Source organism: Hippopotamus amphibius, chromosome 13 (genome assembly GCF_030028045.1).
Source record: "Hippopotamus amphibius kiboko isolate mHipAmp2 chromosome 13, mHipAmp2.hap2, whole genome shotgun sequence".
Classification (NCBI taxonomy): domain Eukaryota; kingdom Metazoa; phylum Chordata; class Mammalia; order Artiodactyla; family Hippopotamidae; genus Hippopotamus; species Hippopotamus amphibius.
Window position 1 is genome coordinate 39,191,247 of NC_080198.1, and position 21,946 is coordinate 39,213,192.

General features: G+C 53.1%; 1 protein-coding gene and 1 pseudogene across 1 annotated transcript in view; both read right to left on the bottom strand.

The window, feature by feature from the left end:
• LOC130835000 (antibacterial protein PR-39-like) overlaps positions 1-4,391 on the bottom strand; it is a 29,244-nt gene extending 24,853 nt beyond the window's left edge. Inside the window, exon 1 of the mRNA XM_057706166.1 lies at positions 4,189-4,391. Within this exon, the coding sequence (XP_057562149.1) occupies positions 4,189-4,386 (198 nt within the window). The 5' untranslated portion in view covers positions 4,387-4,391. The remainder of the gene's footprint in view (positions 1-4,188) is intronic.
• Positions 4,392-7,189: 2,798 nt separating this feature from the next.
• On the bottom strand, positions 7,190-21,946 carry LOC130834426 (cathelicidin-6-like; annotated as a pseudogene).

The following is a 21,946-nucleotide window of genomic DNA, read 5'->3' on the forward strand; positions in this document are numbered from 1 at the left end:
GGCTACAGCCTGGTCATCATGTAGTTCATTTCTTCCACCTGGTGGGGAATTCAGTATCTACAAAACAGCTCAAAGGATATGGCTCAGAATATTATCTATAGCTCTTTAGGACACGGAAGCAACCTAAATGTCCATCAACAAATGAATGGATAAAGAAGATGTGGTAAATATATACGACGGAATATTACTCATCTATAAAACGGAACAAAATCGAGACATTTGTAGAGACATGGATGGACCTAGAGACTGTCATGCAGAGCAAAGTGAGTCAGAAAGAGGAAAACAAATATCGTATATTAACACATATATGTGGACTATAGAAAAATGGTGCAAATCAACCGGTTTGCAAGGCAGAAATAGAGACACAGATGCAGAGAACAAACATATGGACACCAAGTGGGGAAAGTGGGGGGTTGGGGGGGGCGGGTTGGGAGGGAGTGAATTGGGAGATTGGGATTGCCATATATACATTACTAATAAGAAAAAAATTCAAATTGTACACTTTAAATATATGCAATTTATTGTTTAAAAAAAGAATATTATCTATAGCTCTTGAGGAAGAACTAAAGGTCCTTGACTTTGCTTAATAAATAAACTATTATTATTTACTCCTGTTGAACTGTTTTCCTCTCTTTTTGCATTTTCTCACTTCTTTGAATAAAGTTATTCTTTGGCTAAAGTTTTTTTCACAGGCAAAAGGCAAGTGGAGGACATGGAAGGAAGGACCATAGGGTCTTGCTTCATTTCAAAAGAACAAGTCAGGGCTGAGGAGAGAGAAGCGTTGCCATAGAAGCAGGAAGGACAATCATGGGAGAGCATTGGAAACTGATGTGATCAGCACAGGCCCATATCATCCTGATGAGTGAGTGATCCCTCTCTCAAGTTGGGCAGTGATGTACCAGCTGTGACAAAACTGATAGGTAATATTTGCTGATTTGCATCATGGAAGTACTTCCACCAAGCCTCATTTCAAGCTACCAAGAGTTTAACAACCAGCTCAGAAAAATCCTGCCCATTTACCAACTGGCTCTGGCAAGCCTGTATCCTCTGACACAGACACAACACAGCCCCCTGGGTTTCCTCTGTAGTTTCCTCCCTCAGCTTGGGGTAATGTAGAGGGAGCAGCAGGAGGTTCCTCTAACCTGCCTGCAATCAGCCCCACCTCCTCACCAAGAGGAGACAACCTGACAGCCTACATAGGAAATGCTCTGTGTGATCCTGCCCTCTGTCCTGCTCAGAGAGGGCAATCTGTGTCTTGATTCTGGTTGGCCCCAAGCAGACCTAAGACAAGCACTTAGTACAAGTTTTTTCAGGAGGCAATTCCAGAAAGCACCAGCAATAGTATAGAGATGTGAGACAGGGCAGGACCTGAGTCAGAAGAGGACGTGTCTATGAACAGATCACTGAAGTGGGAGAGGGGCTCAACCCAGCTGGGAACCTCAGGGAGAGGTGTGAGTGTGAGTGGGCCACCCAAGGAGTGAGGAAGAGGAAGTATTTTTCCACCAAGTCCCCACAATGGTTAGTTGAAGCTGCTCCCTGAGTTCAAACTCCCCACTGCTTCCAGTCTGCCCCAGAGCAAAGGTCAGCTAGAGAATGGGGAGTGGGCACGACACGGACAGTGTCTAAAACACACAGGCAAACAGACATGTGACCTGTGTGTCACTCTGTGTCTCTCACACTCATGCAGAGCTCTTCACCCCGATGAACAGGATGCTTGTTTTTAATGGTGCAAATTTTTGTATCATGTGATCCCTACACACAGGCCACCACTTAAATCTGAGACCCAGCTGAAGGAACCGTGATGGGTCTCAAAGCCAGAGGAAAAGCCAGGAGGGATGGGCCTTTCCAGAGTCAAGACTGTCAAGGGGAAGTGGAGCCTTATGGGCATTGCACCTGCAGGCTTAGCCCTGAGACTCAACTGCGTCTCTGTGAGTGTTTAACAAGATGCCTGGGCCCTCCTGGACTGTCGCCTCCATGTGGGCTGGAACAGCATCCCCACCAGCACTGCACACAGAGCAGGTCTCCTTAAGCCCCTACTGGGTGTTGGAGGAGGAGGGCAGAGGCGTGTGAAGGCCATGGGAGGGACCTGAGAATGGAAACCCTGTCCTGGACCTCTTGGCCCTGATGCCTCCCCCCATTCTCTCCTGGAAAGAACAGGGGCCTTACCCATCCCTGTGTTTACAGGAGTGATATCTCACACACACACACACACACACACACATACACACACACACACACACACACACACACACACACACACACCCCTAAGAGAGCCTGCTAAGTTGGAAGAGTGGAGACAATTGAAATTGAAGCCTGGAGGAAGTTGTTTTCACAAGATTTTATTTTTCAGATGCTGACTCTGGGCAAAGGAGACCCTAAGAGCTCTTCCCTGGGCTTCTGTTTCACCAAAAGACCTTTTGGGTGAGCTATCTGCATATGGTTCACTATCTGCCAGGAAACCTTGGTGGGGGGAATGGAAATGGTGGCGGGGGGAAGATTGGTGGAGGGGGGAAGATTGGTGGAGGGGGGAAGATTGGTGGAGGGAACCCTGGAGGGGGAAAGATTGGTGGAGGGAACCTCTGCCGCGGCACCCTCCTGGGTAAGAATGGTGGTGGGCCAAATCTCCTGATGCTCTGAAGCTGTGAACCAATAAAAACAAGCTCTTGTGGGTACTGGGTGAAGGTCAAGACAAGACACCACCCTCCGCATCTGACACCTGATCCTGGTGGACTCCAGGAGTCTTAGTGGCCCCAGTTCACCTCTGTCTGTGACATTTGGAGCACAGGATTGAATGCCTGCCCCCACAGACAGATAAGGAAACTGGGGCCCACAGAAGTCAAGGGGATTCCCAGGATCACAAACCCATCCCAGCAAAGCTGGATGGGAGCAGAGGCTGAAAGCCCATTACTAGAGTCAGAACCTCTCAGAATGCATAACAGTCAGAATCCCCTGGAGGCCCTGTGACAATACAAATGGCTGGGCCCCACCCCAGAGGCTGAATCAGGAGGGGCCTGAGAATTGGCCTTTCTGTCAACTTCCCAGGTAGGGACCCCACTTACAGAACCACTGCTCTTAGAGGTGGCAGAGTGAGTCCTGGAGGCCTGGGGTGCGGGTGAGGGAGGGGCCAGGTAGGAGGGCCACTCTCTGCCCTGGATGGGGCAGCAGGTAATTGGTCCAAAGGATGTTCCACAACCCACCCCATCAGCTCCACAACACAGAGGGGGCCTCTCACCTCATTACAGTTGATGTCAAATTGGTCCTTGGACTGGTCCAGGGCGACTGTCCCCACGCACTGTTTCACCAGCTGGAAGGAGAGGCTCGAGGTCAAACTGGAATCCCTGGGCCATAACCTCCCAGCCTCAGCCCAGGGGCTGGAAAACTTCCCCGAAGCCCCTTGTTCACCTCCATGAGAAGCATCCCCCAGCACCCACAGCCCCCAGCCTCACCCCTTTCTCCTTGAAGTCACACTGCTCTGGGGGCTGCTGGCTCGTTCTGGGGCACACGGTCTCCTTCACCGTGAAGCTCACAGGCTTCGGGGTCTCTGCATCCTCATCCTGGTCAAAGATCAAAGTGGGGAGACTGGGCTTGGGCTCATGCTTCCTTCTCTGATCTGTCTCCCTGCCCCCCACCTAGACCGCAGCCTCTCCAGGCCCTCCTGTGTGCCTGGCCTGTGCTGGGTGCTGGGTGCCCAGGGGAGGGGGACAGAGCCTGTTACTGGCCTCATGGGCACACAGAGAGCAGGAGCAGACCCCAGACCAGCTCTGATGAGAGCACCTCTACCTCTGAGGGGCTGAGGGAAGTCAGGGGCCACCTGCAGGGAGAGGCCTTGTCACTGGAACCTCCAGGCTGAGCAGAGCCCTCCCTGGTAGAGAGACGATGAGGTGCAGTGGGGACTGTAGCAGGGACATCACCCGGCAGAGCCAACGACCCCCCTACCCGTGAAGCTCCCAGAAGTCCCTTAAGACAAAACAAGGTGTGCAGGGCACCTGTTCCCACAGTGGAGATGCTAAGGCAGGAAGCCTCATGCTGGGAGGGGACCAGCTCTGGGAAGGTTTCCTGGAAGAGGTGGGAGCCCACTGAGAGGGAGAAGTGCCTTCCTGACAGGAGGTACAGCCTGAGCAAAGGGGGTGACGCTGTGGCCAAGGCTGGCGGGAGACAGGTCCCTCCCCAGGCACCTCCCCAACTCACAGCCTTGGGGGGCAGGTCCAGCTCCAGGAGGCGGTAGAGATTAGCTTCTGAGGACCGCTCATTGAGACGATCCACAGCACGAAGCACGGCCTCCCTGTAGCTGAGGGTCTGGGCGCTGGCCGAGGGCACCACTAGTCCCAGCAGCAGAAGCCCCAGTGACCACCGCCCCAGGGCGAGGCTGGCCCTCTGGGTCTCCATGGTCCCCAAGTTGGCCTCCTCCCAGCTTGCAGGAGCCTCCTTTATGTGCCTCCTGGGCCTGATGCAATGGCCCAGCCGGGCAGCTTCTTGACCTGCCCCATCCCTGGCTGCCTCCCAGGCTGTGAGCTGGACTTGCCTCAGCCCCTGCTGTTGCCTCACGGGATTGCTGGCCCGTGAGAGAGGGAAGCCTCTGTGCAAGGTGAAGAAATGCTTTCTCCATCTCCCTGGCAATGTCTTGGCCTCTCCTGGGCCCCACCGGGAGTGTCATAGGCAGGGTTGCTCAAGAGGGTTGAGTCGTCCATGATTGTGAGGGACCGGGCACTGCCTTACATCCCCTCTGCCTCCACACCACAGCCCCCTCAGGATTCAGGGGAAAGCAGTGTATTCACCCCTCCACCTCCAGCTCCAGGCACTGCCTGGCACGCAGTAGGCACTCAGTTTGATGAGTGGATGCCAGTACCCACCCCTTCTAGACACTTGCCCACCCAGCCTGTCTCTAGGCAGACTTTATCCACACCATCCTTTCCACTGGGCCCAGCCCTCAGCCTGTCAGGGGTTTGGTTCCGTCTGCCCCCTGCCATGGATTCATCTCCATCTTTTTCTCAGTTAAAAAGCTTTTCCCACAGGTCCCCACCAGACATGGCCTGTTCCCCTGACCCCTCCTCAACCAAGCATGGGAAGGGCCATCGGCTCTGTGACCACTGTTCAGTGCCCTTTCTCACACTCAGGCCACTGCAGACGGGACAGACCTCACTGAACCAAATTCACACTCAAGCCTTGTCTTCACCTATATGGACTCTGGGGACCCCTCTGTCCTTCTGAAATGGCCCTTGACCGATTCTCTCCTGCTGCCACTCTCCTGAGTTCCCTCGTGCCTCCCTGGTACCTGCTGCTGAGTCTCCTCCAAGGACCCTCCTCATAACAGGCAGGGCTGGCACAGGTGCATCCGGGCTGCTTCTCCTCCCAGTCCTCACACATTCCTGGGGACTTCCCTTCCCAAGATGCCAGTTATCACGGACACACATCCCTGGTCTGTATCTCTGAATTCAAGACTCCCGTGAGTACCGCTGCTTGTCTGCACTGGGCTGTTGGCTGCTGTTGGCTGGGTGCTGCCTCAGGAGCCCTGCGCTGAAAGCCTGGGAGCCCCATCTGCTCCTTCTTTTGACAGAGGACACTTCCTCTGTCCTCCCACCATCCCTTCCCAGCTCTCACCACCGCCTTCTCTCCTCTCAAGTGGAGCCTCTACCTCCAGACTCCACCTTCTTTGATTCCGGGCTCTCCCCAGACCACTGTCCCCCCACCACACCATTTTCTAGGGGCTCCGACAATCTGCTCATTTGGACATTTCACCCCCTGCCTTCGGGAGCCCACACAGCCCTGTCTGGCATCTCGGTCTAGACTGTTGTTCTCAGTTTTCCTCATCCCCAGCCCTGCAGGCCTCAGGTGTCAGACTGACCCCTCCACCTCAACCACTCAAGCCCCTCTCAGCCTCCTGCCATCAGCTTGCCGCCTGGAATTATAAGCAGAGGCCCCAGAATTCCAATCTGAAGTCTCCCCCTTGGAGTGGACGCACTGCCCAGGACCCTTCCCCACTGGGGCTCCAGATTGCTGTTCCAGGGACTTCCCAGCACTGCTTGGATCTGGATGTAGATGCTTCCCCAATTTGGTGATATATGAACCTCTGTCTTTGCTATTCTTTCTTAGTATACTGTAATCTTTGTTAATTAAATAAACTCTCTCTAAATTCTTGTTTAACTGAGTGTAGAGTGGTTATTGTGCCAGCGAATCCTAGGAACCTTGAAATGGAAAGTAAGGCTTTTTGCAAAACATGGAGCCTCAGCTGGAAACTGAGAGGCATCTGATTTACTGAGGGGTGTTGGCAGGAGGAAGGAGGGGGAGGGGAGCAGGATAGGGCAGAAGGAGGGGCTGAGCAGGGATGTGCTCTACCCTGAGACGAACTTCAGCCTCATCCTCAAAAACCCTGGAACCGGAATTGCACCCCTGCTTTGGGATTGACTAAGATGGGGGCTGGACTTCGATGTCCCCTCACAGTCAGTCACCTTCCACAGGCTGAGGGCAGAGGGGACACAACCCCCCAGGCATCTCCTGGGGAGGCTGTGAAGGCAGCTGTGAAGGGGGCACCTGTGAGCCATTAGCATCCATATTGCACATTTCAAACAGCTGGGGGACGGGGGCAGCCACCCAGTGAGGGGAATCTGGGCACAGCACTTAACAGCACTCACTGCCAAGTGCCCTGCTCAGGGACCAGCATCTCCCTGGCATTTCAGAACCAATGTGGTCAAAACAGAACTGTCACCTCCCACCACACTCATCTCATACGAACACCAGGACACTGACCAGCCCATAATGCTCTCAGAACCCACTCCCGCCTTGTCCAGCCTATCAGGGAATCAATCTGCTTCATCCTCTCTGCAGTGTCTTCATCCCAGTTGGCCCCACACTCTGCCAGCTTCTGGGGCAGCCCTCCTTCCATTCTCTCTTCCCTCCTCTCCCCTTGGCCACTGCCCTGGGAGGACACGTCCTTGCTGGGCTCCCTGGTGAGTCACCCCTCGTGAACACAAACACACACATGCACACACAGAGACACACGCACACACAAACAGACAGACACGCACATATAGGAAGCCTCCCAGAGTTAAGGATTTGGTCCCAGTAAGTGGGAGGAGACCAGACAAGCGAAATTAAAGAACGGAGGAGTTTGCTTTCAGAAGACTTTATTTTTAAGAGTCCAGAAGCCTGAGCCAAGGTGAACACCCATAGGATTCTTCCATAGGCTCACAATTTACCCCAAAATGCTGATTATCGGCAAAATCGGGCGAACAATCCGCCAGCCTACTCGGATCGCTTTTCCCAACCGTCTAAAAACTCCAGTCTTCTGCAGCTGTGAACCAGGAAGAACCAGGTTACTTGCAGGGAATGGGCCCAGGGATAAGACCAGTGTGCTCCCCACTGGACACCCCTTTCCAGGGCCACACCAGGACACTTGGGGCCCCACTTTGCCCTCCAGCTGTGACATCTAGAGCACAAAGTTGAATCCCTGACCCTACAGGCAGATAAGCAAACGGAGGCCTCACAGATGGCAAGGGGCGTCCCAGGTCACAAGCCGGTCCCAGCAAAGCTGGAGGGGAGCAGGGGCTGAAAGGTCATTACTCTAGTCGGTGCCTCTCAGAATTCAGCACAGTCAGGACCCCCTGGAGGCCTTGTGACAATACAAATGGCTGGGCCCCACCCCAGAGGCTGAATCAGGAGGTCAGAGAGGAGCCTGAGATTCTGCCTTTCTGTCAAGTTCCCTGGTGGGGACCCCATGTAGAGAACCACTGCTCTAAGGGATGGCAGAGCCAGTCCTGGAGGCCTGGGGCTCGGGTGAGGGAGGGGCCAGGGCAGGAGGGCCTTTCTGCTCTGGGTGGGGCAGCGGGTAGTTTGCCCTAAGGATGTTCCGCAACCCACCCCTCTAGTGACTCCTGCAGCCCAGAAGAGGCCACTCACCTCATTACAGTTTATGTCAAATTGTTGCTTGGACCAGTCCAGGGTGATTGTCCCCACACACTGCTTCACCAGCTGGAAGGGGAAGCTCAAAGTCAGACTGGAACCCCAGGTCCATCACCTCCCAGCATCAGCCCAGGGGGCGAAAATCTTCCCCGCAGCACCCTGTTCAGCTCCCCGGGAGCCCTCAGCCCCCAGCCTCACCCCTTTCTCCTTGAAGTCACACTGCTCCAGGGGCAGCTGGGTCGTCTTGGGGCACACGGTCTCCTTCACCATGAAGCTCGCAGGCTTCGGGGTCTCCGGGTCCTCGTCCTGGTCAAGGATCAAAGTGGGGAGACTGGGCTTGGGCTCACCCTTCCTTCTCTGATCTGTCTCCCTGCCCCCCACCTCGACAGCAGCCTCTCCAGCCCCTCTTGGGTGCCTGGCCCTTTGCTTGGGGCTGGGTGCTCAGGAGAAGGGGACAGAGCCCACTCCTGGCCTCATGATCACACAGAGGGCAGGTGCACACCTCAGACCAGCTCTGGTGGAGACACCTTCCCCTCAGAGAGGCTGTGGGAAGTCAGGGGCTGCCTGTAGGGAAAGATCTTGTCACTGGAACCTCGAGGCTGAGCAGAGCCCTCCCTGGTAGGGAAACAAGAAGGAGCAGAGGGGACTCAAAGCAGGGACGTCACCCGGCAGAGCCAGGGACCCCCCTACTCCTGGAGCTCCTAGAAGGCCTTTCAGCCTGAACAGGGTGTGCAGGACACCTGTTCCCACAGTAGAAATGCTAAGGCAGGAAGCCGCATGCTGGGAGGGGACCAGCTCCAGCAATGTTTCCTAGAAGAGGTGGGAGACGACTGAGAGGGAGAAGTGCCTTCCTGACAGGAGGTACAGCCTGAGCAAAGGGAGTGACAGTGTGGCCAACCTGGCAACCCCTTCCAGACTTACGGCATTGGGAGGCAGGTCCAGCTCCAGGAGGCGGTAGAGATTAGCTTCTGGGGACTGCTCATTGAGGAGATCTACAGCACGAAGCACAGCCTCCCTATAGCTGAGGGTCTGGGCGCTGGCCGAGGGCATCGCTAGTCCCAGCAGCAGTAGCCACAGTGACCACCGCCCCATGGCGAGGCTGGCCCTCTGGGTCTCCATGGTCCCCAAGCTTGCAGGAGCCTCCTTTATGCGCCTCCTGGGCCTGATGCAATGGCCCAGCCAGGCAGCTTCTTGACCTGCCCCATCCCTGGCTGCCTCCCAGGCTGTGAGCTGGACTTGCCTCAGCCCCTGCTGTTGCCTCACGGGATTGCTGGGCAGTGGGCGAGGGAAGCCTCTGTGCAAGGTGAAGAAATGGTTTCTCCATCTCCCTGATAATGTCTTGGCCTCTCCTGGGCCCCATGGGAAGTGTCATAGGCGGGGTTGCTCAAGAGGGTTGAGTCCTCCAGGAGAGGAAGGGACAAGGCACTGGCTTACATCCCCTCTGCCTCCACATCACGGCCTCCTCAGGAATCAGGGGAAAGAAGTATATTTAGTAGTGAACGTCCAACTCCAGGCACTTGCTCACGCAGTAGGCACTTGGTTCAACTTTGATGAGAGGATGACAGTACCACCCCTTTTAGAGACTTACCCACCCACCCAGTACCTAGGCAGCCATCAAGGCCACAGTATCCTGTTCTTTTGCCTCAAACCTCAGCTAGTCAGGACATCGGCCCCATTTCTCCCCTCTCCTTGTCTTCTCTGCCACTCTCAGAATGAAGTCACATTCCCAGACCCCAGGAGATGTGTCCTGTTGCCCTTGCCTCGGCCAACCAACCCTGTGGAAGGGTCATCGACCCCAGTGACCACACTTACTGCTCTGTCTCACACTCAGGACAGCTGCAGGCTGGCCAGCCCTCACTGGATCCAAAGGCTACACCCATCCCTTCTCTTTATCTTCACAGGTGCTAGGAAACACTCTGTCCTCCTGAAACTGCCCTCTGCCCACCTCCCTTGATGCCACTCTCCTGGGTCCCCTCGTGCCTCCCTGGTGACTCCTGCTTGGTCTCCTCAAGGACCCTCCTCTTAACAGGCAGGGCTGGCTCAGGTGCAGCTGGGCTGCTTCTCCTCCCAGCCTACACACATTCCCTTCTCAGGATACCAGTTATCATGGACACACATTACTGGTGTGTGTCTCTGAGTGTGAGACTCCCATGAGTACTCCTGGTTGTTTCCACTGGCCTGTCGGCTGCTGTTGCCTGGGTGGCACTGGAGGACCCTGAGCAAAAAGCCTGGGAGCCCTACCTGTTCCTTCTTTCAACAGAGGACACTCCCTCTGTCCTCCCACCACCCTGCCCAGGTCCTACCACCAGCCACGCCCCAGACCATTTAATAGGGGCTCTGACCATCTGCTCATTTGGACATATCACCCCCTGCCTTCAGGAGCCCACACATCCCTTTCTGGCATCGTGGCTTGGACTGTTGTTCTGAGTTTTGCTCTCCCCCAGCCCCACAGGCCTCAGGTGTCAGGCTGCCCTGTCACCTCCAACACTAAGACTCATCTCAGCCTCCTGCTCTTCTCCCATCTCTGCACCTGATCCCTCTGCCTGCCCTGCCCTTCCACCTTGGGAAGCCTTCCCTGACCTCCAGGCAGACTCATCACATCCTCATCTTGGCTCCCACAGCCTCAGGACATCCCTGCTGATTTGACCGCAATATGTCCCTGTCCAGTGCTCTGCTTGAGACACCAGGCTGGGAGGGTGGGGTTGCGGGGCAGGAGAGCACAGCTGGGAGAGATGATGGGCCCAAATGATAAGGGTCTCCAGAAGCCATGCAGCAAATTCTACCCCACCTCTCCTGTGAAATGACCACGTGGCTGTGAGGCCTGTGATAGTTCTTGGACTCGGTTGGCTTACGGGACCCTTGGGGACTTGGCCAGAGACCTTCAGAAGGTGACAGTGGGGCTGGATGCTGCTGGTTACATACTCAGCCTTGGAGAAAGAAGGAGAGGTGGCCTTCTGTGCAACCTGCTTTCATAGTCCAGGTATTGCCCCAGTGGCCTCTTGGTCAAGCTGTATCCTTTCTCCAAGTGAGAGGAGGAAAAGGAGGTGATTACAATTGAAAATAAATAGCAACACAGATGGTTACTGGGTATTATGAAACCCTCCCTGTGCATTCCTGCCTCTGGGCCTTGCATTTGCTCACTCTTCAGACCAAGGTCCCCTTCCCCACCCTCCCTGGATCCTGTGTAGGGTCCCCTGCAGGTCCTCAAACTCCTGTAATGGGGGGTCTGCCCGCCAGGCCACCAATGTCTGGCTTTCCTGGTTTAGTCCTCACAGTGCGTCAGAGTGGAGGTCTTCTCAGAAAAGACATCAAAGCCCTTGTCCCAGGCAGGTTGCCCCTGGCTCCACATCTGGTCCCTGAGACATCCTCACGCACCCTTCACCCCAACAAACTCAGGTGTGCGCCCTGATCCTGCACCACCCCCTCCTTTGCTCCTCCCAGCCATCCTCCCTGTGCAGACACTTAGACACTTCATAGAAAAGAGAACTGGACCCTAGGCTGCTGTGTCCCCAGCTGTGGGGACAGCCGCCCGCTCTCGGAGCTGACCCGCTGGTGAGTAAAATGAGACCCACCGGCAATATCATTCCAACAAGGACTGCACCCCCCCCCCCCCCAAACAACGCCAGACCTGCTGTTGGACCCAGTGCCTCCGACTCACCCACCTCGCTCTCCATCCTACAGGGACACGGGGGGCAGGGAATTCGGCCCTCCCTCCTGCCCTCTGCAGTGAGCAGGGAAGGCAGCCACAGCTGCTGGGAGGGTGAGGATTTGGGTCAGGGGTGAGGGGCAGGACCCTCTGCTCAGGGTCAGCGTCCTCCTTCCCATGTACCATCTCCTGTGAAGCAAGGTTAAGTCCTCCTGGAAACCCCTGGGCCAGGCTGGGATTTCCCAGGCACGGGGCTTGGAGAAGGAAGGAGCTAGCAGGAGGGCAGCCCCACCTCACCTCGAGCAAACATCTAACCAGCTCCTCTCACCAGGATCTGGGCTGTGTGACAAGGGGAGCCGGGCCCGGGTGGAGGCTGAGTGGGAGGATGCCTGAGCTTTGCAGGAGAGGACCAGGCTCAGGGCCAGCCCCAGCCCAGGAGCTGACTTGTGGGCATGGGCACCTCTCCTGTGAGTGGGTAGTTACTGGGACATGGGTGTAGAGAGGGCAGCAGGGGGCCCAGGCCAGGCCTGTCCCCACAGGGGACAGAGGGTTTTCTCTCTCCAGAGGGGACTCTGGATGCCTCAGGTACATCTGAGAAGGAACACCCTCCCTCATTCTGCTACCAGGACAAAGACCTGCAAACCCCAACATCTCAGGGTCAGCCTCCAAGAGACCATGTGCCGCAAGCATGAGGCACGTCAAGCCTATCTGGAGCCCAACTTCCAGGAGGCTGGAGTGAGACAGGACACCTCACAGAGGCCCACACACACCTTCCCCTTTCCTGGGTGCCTCTGCGGGCCCTCCCCAGGCCTGGCTCCTCTTAGTGAAGGTCAGTGCATCTGGTCATGGCTGCCCTAGGAAAGTAGGAAGTGCCCCTCCAGAGGCTCCAGCCAGGCCCTGCCAGCTGCTATGCCCTTTGTAATGTGACGAGAGCAGGGACCAACTCCTGAGCAGAGAGACAGACTGGAGATCAGAACACAACTTCCACACATTCCATCTCCCCAGCTCTGCCGCTCTCACGGAGCCCAGGTCCGACTCAATAGATTCAGGGGGCACCTGCATTTCTTATTTCCAAAAAGAATGTAGTGGATTTTTAAATTTTTATTTATTTGTTTATTTATTTATTTTTATTTTGGCTGTGTTGGGTCTTCATTGCTGTGTGCAGGATTTCTCTAGTTGTGGTGAGCACAGGCTACTCTTCGTTGTGGTGCCTGGGCTTCTCATTGCAGTCATTTCTCTTGTAATGGATCATGGGCTCTAGGCATGTGGGCTTCCGTAGTTGCAGCACACAGGCTCAGTATTTGTGGCACATAGGCCCTAGAGGGCACAGGCTTCAGTAATTACGCCACTCAGGCTTAGTTGCTTCGTGCCATGTGGGAGCTTCCCAGACCAGAGATCGAACCCATGTCCCCTACATTGGCAGGTAGATAGTTAACCACTGCACCACCAGGGAAGTCCTGAAAAAGAATTTAGTAGCTTTTAAAGGTAACTGTCTGCCCACTAATTACCAGCTGAGAACCACCTATCATGTCTCCAGCAAACACCTGCCTCCTTAGATATTTCTTTCCTATCTGAAATTACCCTCTTGATTAACCCAATAGACAAGGGAAGAGCCTGGGGAGCTGGGACTGCAGGTTGGATGCGGTGGAGACGGGGAGGGCTGATGGGTGGCAGGAACCATGTGGGGTAGAGTGGTGCTGGTGGGAGCCATGCTATGTTGGTGTGAAACCCAAGCTATGAAGAGGACATAAGCGGAACCCCCCTGCTGTCCCTGGAGCAGGGGACTCTCTCCATTCTGCTGGGAGTTCCTGACATGAGGGTCACCTGTGCGCCCTTGGGCAAACCCATTGAAGGAGTTTTCTTCCAAGTTGCTTGCCAGTGGCAACAGCACGGACTGAGGACACTGGGGCCCATCCTGTCACCATAGCAACAACCCTAACACTAATCCCTGGGATGGTCATGGTGAAAACACTGTGAGGGGAGCCTGGGGCCCCTTGTGTCCTGCCCCCGTCACAGTTTCCCATGGCCAGTTGCCTAGGGTGTCTGGAGACCCGAGTCCAAGGATGTAACCTGTGTGTGGGGTCCTTCAGGCTACAAAGGGCACCCATGCACCCACCTCCCCTCATCTCATAGCACTCTTGTCAGGAGGGCAGGGCACGGCTTCCCACCAGTCTCATTAGGCCAGGGAGGAAACTAAGGGCAAGGGTGGGGTGGGACCGTAGCCTTGGGAGGGAGGTCTTGGCCAAGTCAGGGCTGATGGCAGCACCCAGAGCTCTGGCTCCTGCGTGAGTTTCTTGTGGCCCGTTTGGGGTCTCCCTCTCTCTTAGACTAGCTCCCTCGTTCCCTCCGTCTCACCCCAGCAACCACCACCCTGACCAGCCCTGCATCTCTCCTGTAGCCCATTGATTCTGGAGACTCAGTTCAAAAGCTGGGCATCAGCTCCAAAGCACTCTGGCCATCGAAGGGTCCTTCTGGGGCCCCCTTCTGTCTTGTGTTCCCACGCTCTTCCTTCCCTCCCTGGGCTCTCCCCTGCCCTCTGACTGCTGAAGGCTGAGGGCAAGGACTCAGGGGTTTTCTGGGCAAGTACCCAGGGAACTAAGTTCTCCCAGAATGGCTTCTGGGACTTCCTTCACGTGTTGTGGCAAGTGTGGAGTCACCACTGGCAAGAATCGGCTACATAGTTAGCCAATTGAAATTGCAGGGCCCCTTGTTCAAGAACTGTATAAAATTTCAAGACCTTAAGAATAAGTCCCTACAGACTGTCATACAGAGTGAAGTAAGTGAGAAAGAGAAAAACAAATATTGTATATTAACACATATATGTGGACTATAGAAAAATAGTAGAAATCAACAGGTTTGCAAGGCAGAAAAAGAGGCACAGATGTAGAGAACAAACATATGGACACCAAGTGGGGAAAGCGGGGACGGTTGGCAGGGGAATGAATTGGGAGATTGGGATACCAAATTGTACACTCTAAATATATGCAGTTTATTGTAAAAAATAAAAAAATTAGATTAAAAAAAAAAACAGAATAAGTCATTAGCAGGCTTCCCTGGTGGCGCCTGCTAATGCAGGAGACGTGGGTTTGAGCCCTGGTCTGGGAAGATCCCACATGCTGTGGAGCAACTAAGCCCACGAGCCACAACTACTGAAGCCCGTGTACCTAGAGCTGCAGCTCTGCAACAAGAGAACACACCGAAATGAGCAGCCCGCACACCGAGACGAAGAGTAGCAGCCGCTCTCCGCCACTACAGAAAGCTCGTGCACAGCAACGAAGACTGAACGTGGCCAATACAAAAAGTAATTAATTAATTAATTAAAAAAAAAGATTAAGTCATTACCAAGTACCCAGCCCTCCTGAGCACGGTGGCCTGTGTGACTGCACTGGTGACACACTCACGATGCTGGCCCTGCCCCCAGTCCCAAAACCACGGTCATGGCAGGAAGAGCTCCAAGTGCCTGCTTCAGGAGTTCCTCAAATAGTGGAGATTTTAATTGCCTGGAAAATACAACATGCACTTATCACTTTAAGTCACTGATTCTCTAAAGTCTTCTCTAAGACCTACAGAAGGGGGACTTCCCTTGGTTAAGAATCCATTCTTCCAGTGGCTAAGAATCCGCCTGCCAGTGCAGAGGAAAGGGGTTCAATCACTGGTCCGGGAAGAGCCCACATGCTGTGGAGCAACTAAGCCTGTGCGCCACAGCTACGGAGCCTCCACTCTAGAGTTCACAAGCCACAACTGCTAAAGCCCATGCACCTAGAGCCCGGGCTCTACAAGAAAAGAAGCCACTACAATGAGAAGCCCATGCACCACAACGAAGAGTAGCCCCCACTCACCACAACTAGAGAAAGCCCATATGCAGCAGCAAAGACCCAATGCAGCCAATAAATAAATAAACTAATATATTGATCTTAAAAAAAGAAATAAAGAAGGGCTCTAAAAGGACACACTGCCTTCTTTAAAGCATTGCTATGGCAACTCCCATTGTTCAGAAGGGCAACCAGGCCCCAGCAGAGCAAGGGAGAAGGGGGCTCAACAAGGCTGCAGGGGTGCACCTGGCAGGGATGGAGCTGGACTCCCAGGCCAGTGCTCTTTCCACTGCCCACAGCACCCCCAGCCATCCCACCTGGGGGCATCTGGAGCTGCTGACAGGGCCCTGGCCTCCTCTCCAGCCCAGTGCCCCCAGCCTGTCCAGTGGGGCCCCGCACAGCAGGCTGCTTCCTGGGCTGGAACAGCCTCCTCCAGCTGCCCAGCCACGCAGGCCTGACCTCCAGAGCCCTCGCTCCCCAGGACAGGCTCCCCTGGCCTCCAAGGCACTGAGTGTGGGCTGGAGAGCTGGGTACCTGGCCCTGTGAGCTCAGGAAGGGAGCCTCAGGATTGTCCCAGGCCCTCCCCATGCAGGGGGCATCAGACGCGGAGCCAGGAAAGACAAGAGCATCCGGGCTGCAAAAATATAATCCATAACTGATATTCCATAAACAGCACCTGTTATTGTCAACGGAATGCTGCCCCCAAGGCCTACTCGGGTTCTTAGACTCTGGAGTCAGGCAGCCGTGTCTTTGACTCCTTGGTTGGCCTCTCACCAGCTGTGACTTCCTTGCAAATACTCTGCTCTGGTGGAACTCTCAGCAGCAAGTGAGAGTGAACCCAGCTCAGGTGGCCTCAGACACGACTGAGGAACACCTGCGGCTCCATCATTTTCCTGCAGTTCTCTCCCCAGGCTCCTGCTTAGAGAGAGAGAAGCAGGGGAGGGGGAGGGGCAGTAAAGAGCCGCATCAGGAGTGGGAGGATCTCTGAGGCCACAGTAGTTGCGCCCGGAGATGGTCAGCCTGAGCCCTGGGCACGCTCCCCACGCCCCCTCCCAACCCAACAGACGACACATCTGAGAGAGCCACATGCAGAACGTGACCAGCCACACTTCCCTCTAGATGTTTCACTCCAAAGGCCCCGTTCACCTCTTTCCTGGGAAAGGCTCATTTTGTCGGTGTTTTCATTTTTTACCCTTCCTGTGATAGGGGCGTTGCTTTGTTAGGCTCTTAACATCCGCTAAGGCCCAATAACAAGCCGGTGATGCCTCTTGCGTGGGCGGTAGTGCCAGGCATGAGCTGTGTCTGTATCCGCAGGAGGACGTTGCCTATGGTCGGCCTCCTTCTGCCTCAGGCTCCAGGACGCATAATTCTCAGTCCCCCTCACCTGTCTTTGGAAAGTTCTTTAGGACAAATTGGCCTGAGCGGGAGGCAGTCTGTACAGCCTGCTGGTTGCTTTCTTTAAGCACCTCTGCGTCCACAGCTCTTTAGCTGGTGTGCGGTGATCTCCTTCCCCCTCCAGCCTTGTCTTCTAAACTGTTTTACTGCCATCATGCAGCTGAATGGGGGAGCCTGGAGGACTCCCATTGTGCACGTGTCCCAGTGTCACTGTCCTAACCCTGGCCTTTCCCCAATGGCAGGACCCCACAGTCAGTGGTACTGCTCATACTAAACCCTCTATTTCCACAGCCATCCAGCAGGATCAGCTACTTGACTGTGTGGAATGTCCACCAGATGAAACAACACAGATTAATTTAAAGCACATGGTAGGATCAGTGTTGGCTAAAGCGGTACCTTTTTTTTTTTAATATATATTTTTATTAACTGCATTATACTTGGATTAAGTCAGGTTTTTTTCTTGGCTGCACCGAATAACATAAGGAACTTCCTCGACCAGGGATCAAACCCGTGCCCCCTGCATTGGAAGCACAGAGTCTTAACAACAGGACTACTAGTGAAGTCCTGAAGTGGCACCTTTGTAACCTAAAAGAGACAGCCTGAAGCACTACCCTTGCCTGGACTGGAGCAGCCAGAGACCTCATGAGGAGCACAGAGGACCAGAGCCCTGTGGAGTGTGGCTTTTTCTACTACAAGACAAAAAAGGGGCAGGTTTTAATAGGCTTTTCAAGTTTGGCATAGGTGTGGTCCTAGCACCAGGAACGTCAAGTGCTTTCCTTTGTAAAAGGCAGCAATTTGCTTTGCTGCTGGAGGGATTCAGTTTTGTGGATTTACCCTCGTGATTTCAAGAAACTTGAAACTTGAATCGGGCCTCTGAGTATTGTCATTTCTCAATCATTCCTGCACTATTGATAACACACAAGGCAGAGGCATGAGATGGAAACCTTTGGCTTCCCAACCAACAAAACATCACCTACACATGAAAACGCTGGACAATGTTGTCAGTATATTGTGGGAAGATCCTTCCACTGCATGTTGAAGTGATATATTATTGAATATAGATGCAATTAATTGCAGATGTATTCCATAAACCCTACATAAAAGTATTTTAAACAGAAGTATAAGTAGTGGACACGAAACAGAATCATAAAAACAGTTCAAAAGGGGAATTTCCTGGCTCTCCAGTGGTTAGGACTCTCACTGCCAGGGCCCCAGGTTTGATCCCTGGCCGGGGAACTAAGCATAAGCCAGAATATTAAAAAGAATTAAAAATAATACTCAAAAGAAGGCAGAAAAGGAGGGTAAAATAAGGTACTAATTGAAAGAATAAAAGAGCTTGAGACATGAGGTTATAACGCAAATATGTCACTGATTACATTATGGAAGTGGTCCCGTGTTAACCACGTTTTCTAGTTTTGTACCTGATGTTTTCACAACCTCCCAGGTTAGTAGATGCCTAGAGACAGCAGACTCTTTCCCTCAGCACACCTTCCACATGCAAACTGACCAGCACCCTCACCCCACCCTCTCTGCTGGTGAGACTCTCACCCCCTGTCCTAATCGCCCCAGGGCCAGGCATCAACAACGTGGGCAGTCCCTACACCCCACTCCCAGCCCAATGAAATTACTCCAACGAGCCGACCCTAAACCTGGTCAGCCTCACCCTCCCGCCTCACCCATTCCTTCCCTGGAGAACATCACGCGGGCTTCCCTGCAGTGCCCCTCCCTGGCTCTCTGCCTGTGACTGTCCTCTCCTGTGGGCCAGCACGACCCGCTCCTCCTCCCAGGAACTGTGAGTAACAAACTGCCCCTGCACCAGCGATGGGCTCCCGGCCTGGTGATCTGACCACAGCTGAAGAAAACCCAAACCCTGGGGACATAGAAAACAGAGACAGATGGACTTCTCTGGTGGCACAGTGGTTAGGAATCCACCTGCCAATGCAAGGGACACGGGTTGGATCCCTGGTCTGGGAAGATCCCACATGCCACGGAGCAACTAAGCCCATATGCCACAACTACTGAGCTTGTGCTCTAGAGCCCTCGAGGCACAACTATTGAGCCCATGTGCCACAACTACTGAAGCCCGAGCACCTAGAGCCCATGCTCCATCTGCAATAAGAGAAACCACTGCACTGAGAAGTCTGCCCACCGCAATGAAGATTGGCTGTTCACCGCAACTAGAGAAAGCCTGTGCTCAGCGACAAAGACCCAACGCAGCCAGTAGATAAAAATAAATAAATAAATTTATTTTAAAAAGAAAAAGAAAAGAAATAAATAAAAGAAAAAAGAAAAAAAAGAAACCAGAGACAGAGACAGAGAGGGAGGAAGAGAGAGGGAGGGAAAGAGAGAGAGAAACAATTAAGGCAAAATGGTAACATAGGTGACCCTGGGAAGAGAGAATATGAGAATATTATGCACTATTTTTGCTATTTTCCATAAATGCAAAATATTGCCAAATAAAATGTCTTCTTTAATTTTAAAGATACAACATTGAGGAAATTCCTTGGAGGTCCAGTGGTTAGGACTCCACACTTCCACTGCAGGCGGCACAGGTTAGATCTCTTGTCGGGGAACTAAGATCCAGCAAGCCACTTGCTGCAGCCCAAACAAACAAAAACAAAATACAACCTTGAGTAATAGGATAAGCGTTACATGCTATTTGTAACTTGCTTCTACTCTTCAGTCAAATTCTTTCCCCATAGCTGCCCCTTCCCTTGGGAATAATGAGACAATGAAACACTATTTCTCTTTGTGTTGCTTAAAGTGTATTTTGATGAGTAAAAATATAACTTTTGGAGATTAAAGTGAATACACAAAATTTTCATTTACATAAATTGCACACAAACACACTGCCACAAACGCCCATAGACCCACACTGAAACATACACTCCTACCATCACATATATGTCTGCACACCCACACTCACAACACCCCTGCACAGCCATACACACACACACACCCCTGAACTACACACACACACACTTTACACACTCCTCATACACACACATACTCACACGTCCACACACATACAAACTCAGTCCACCCTCATAAACCTCACACATACCCACACACACCAAGACACATCCCACAAACACATTTCAGACACACCCTGACACCTACACACCATACCCACTAACTCATACCCACACTTCTCCAATACAACCTCACATCACGTGAATTACACTCAAACTAATACACAGCCACAAACACCCCACCCATAACCATATATTTCACACATACACAAGCAAACACACCTAGGCCCACACTGACACACTCAAGAATATACTGCACAACACCTCACACATGACACACCCCTTGACACCTTACAACTTCTTTCCTCATACACACAAACACAAACTTTTTTAGACAAAAATATTTGGAAGACTGTGGAAATGTTCCAGATTAAAGGACGCTAATAGGAAGTCACAAATTCCTGATACACCTGACCCTAGGCTGAATCCTGTACTGGAGGTGACAAAATGTTGTCAACTAAAGCACATTATTATATCACCTGACACCATTGGGCTGGGCCGGTATATAGGGAAAAGCGTATCCATGTAAATGTACATAGTTGATAACTGCTCTGTAGTTATATAGGAGGCTACCCTCAGTCTCAAGAAATACAAATGGAGTTATTTAAGGGTAAACAGCTGACTCTAGCACCTCAGCTATAAATAACTTCTCTGTGTCTCCATTTCCTTGTCTAGCACAAAACAGTTCTTTGTACTAACTAGTTCTCAGTGTTACTGACAAAAATGTATGGTGCCCGTGTTGTGGGGAGGTGTGATTTTAGTTTTAACACAATCTCATTCAACAGAGATGAAATCTAATCGAAACAGGAATGAGAGGATGGAGTACCCCAGGGGAACCCCAGTTACTAGTCCACTGCCTGCCAAAACACCTGGGCAGGGAAGCACTCAGGCACTGCCTTCAAAGTCACCATGAGGCCGCCGCTTGCCCTGCAGTACCCACGGATGGCCACTGGGGGCGATCTGAAAGCACACATGCACATGCCCAATGCCGCCAGAGACAGAAGCAGCATTTATTTCCCTGCCAGGGGGCCTGTGCTGCTACCAGGAAAACCACCTCCCCAGGACCAACTCATCCATTAGGCACAGTAGGTACAGTGCCTAGGGATCATGATAGCTTGGGGGCCCACTAAATATTCTTTTTTATAAATTTATTTATTCATGTATTTATTGGCTGTGTTGGGTTCTCGTTGCTGCGCACAGGCTTGCTCTAGTTGCGGCAAGCGGGAGTACTCTTCATTGTGGTGCACGGCCTCTCACGGTGGTGGCTTCTCTTGTTGCAGAGCATGGGCTCTAGGTGGGCAGCCTTCAGTAGTTTCAGAACACAGGCTCAATAGTTGTGGCTCACAGGCTTAGTTGCTCCAAGGCATGTGGGATCTTCCTGGATCAGGGGTCGAACCCGTGTCCCCTGCATTGGCGGGCAGATTCTTAACCACTGCGCCACCAGGGAAGTCCACAAAATATTTTTAAACGATGTCTTTTATGGTGAGACGATAAGGATGAATATATAATGAATATATAATATAAAATGAATATGCAATATAAAATGCAACCTTGATTACATCCATGTTTACATGCATGCACTTGTTAAATATAATGTTTTATACTGTTTGCAGATAAAGTGATCCAGGAAGGTGAAAGTGCCTGGGGCCCATGAAAGGCATAATGTAGCCCTCTGTCTCCCTGGCCAGCGTCCTGCCCTGCTCTGGCTGGGGGTGACACAGGGGCAGAGTGGCACACAGGAGAACAGGGGGCTGCAAGTGGGACCCCAAGAACCAGGGCAGCCCTCACCCATGGGCTGCGGCTAGAGACCTTGGGGCCTGGGGGGCAAGACTTTTGGGCTCTGACTGGCAGGGGCATCGCTCAGTCACAGACAGGCAGTCTTTATTATCCCCTGCCCTACTGCTGACCCTCTCATGGCCACATGGAAAAGCCCAGTGCAGTGGGGCTCGTTCAGTGCCCTCAGGGAAGTGTGCTGTGTGCACCAGCTGCATTTCATTCATCTCCGCCTGCTCTGATGGGGATTCCAAATGTCTCTGTGGGTCCCTGCTCTGACAGATGACCCGGCACGGTGCCCCGAGAGTGACACACTCTAACGATTGTCTCCTTGACTCCCTCACCCTCTGAGATTCACATTCAGCCCCTATGAGGTCCTTGAACTTCTTCAT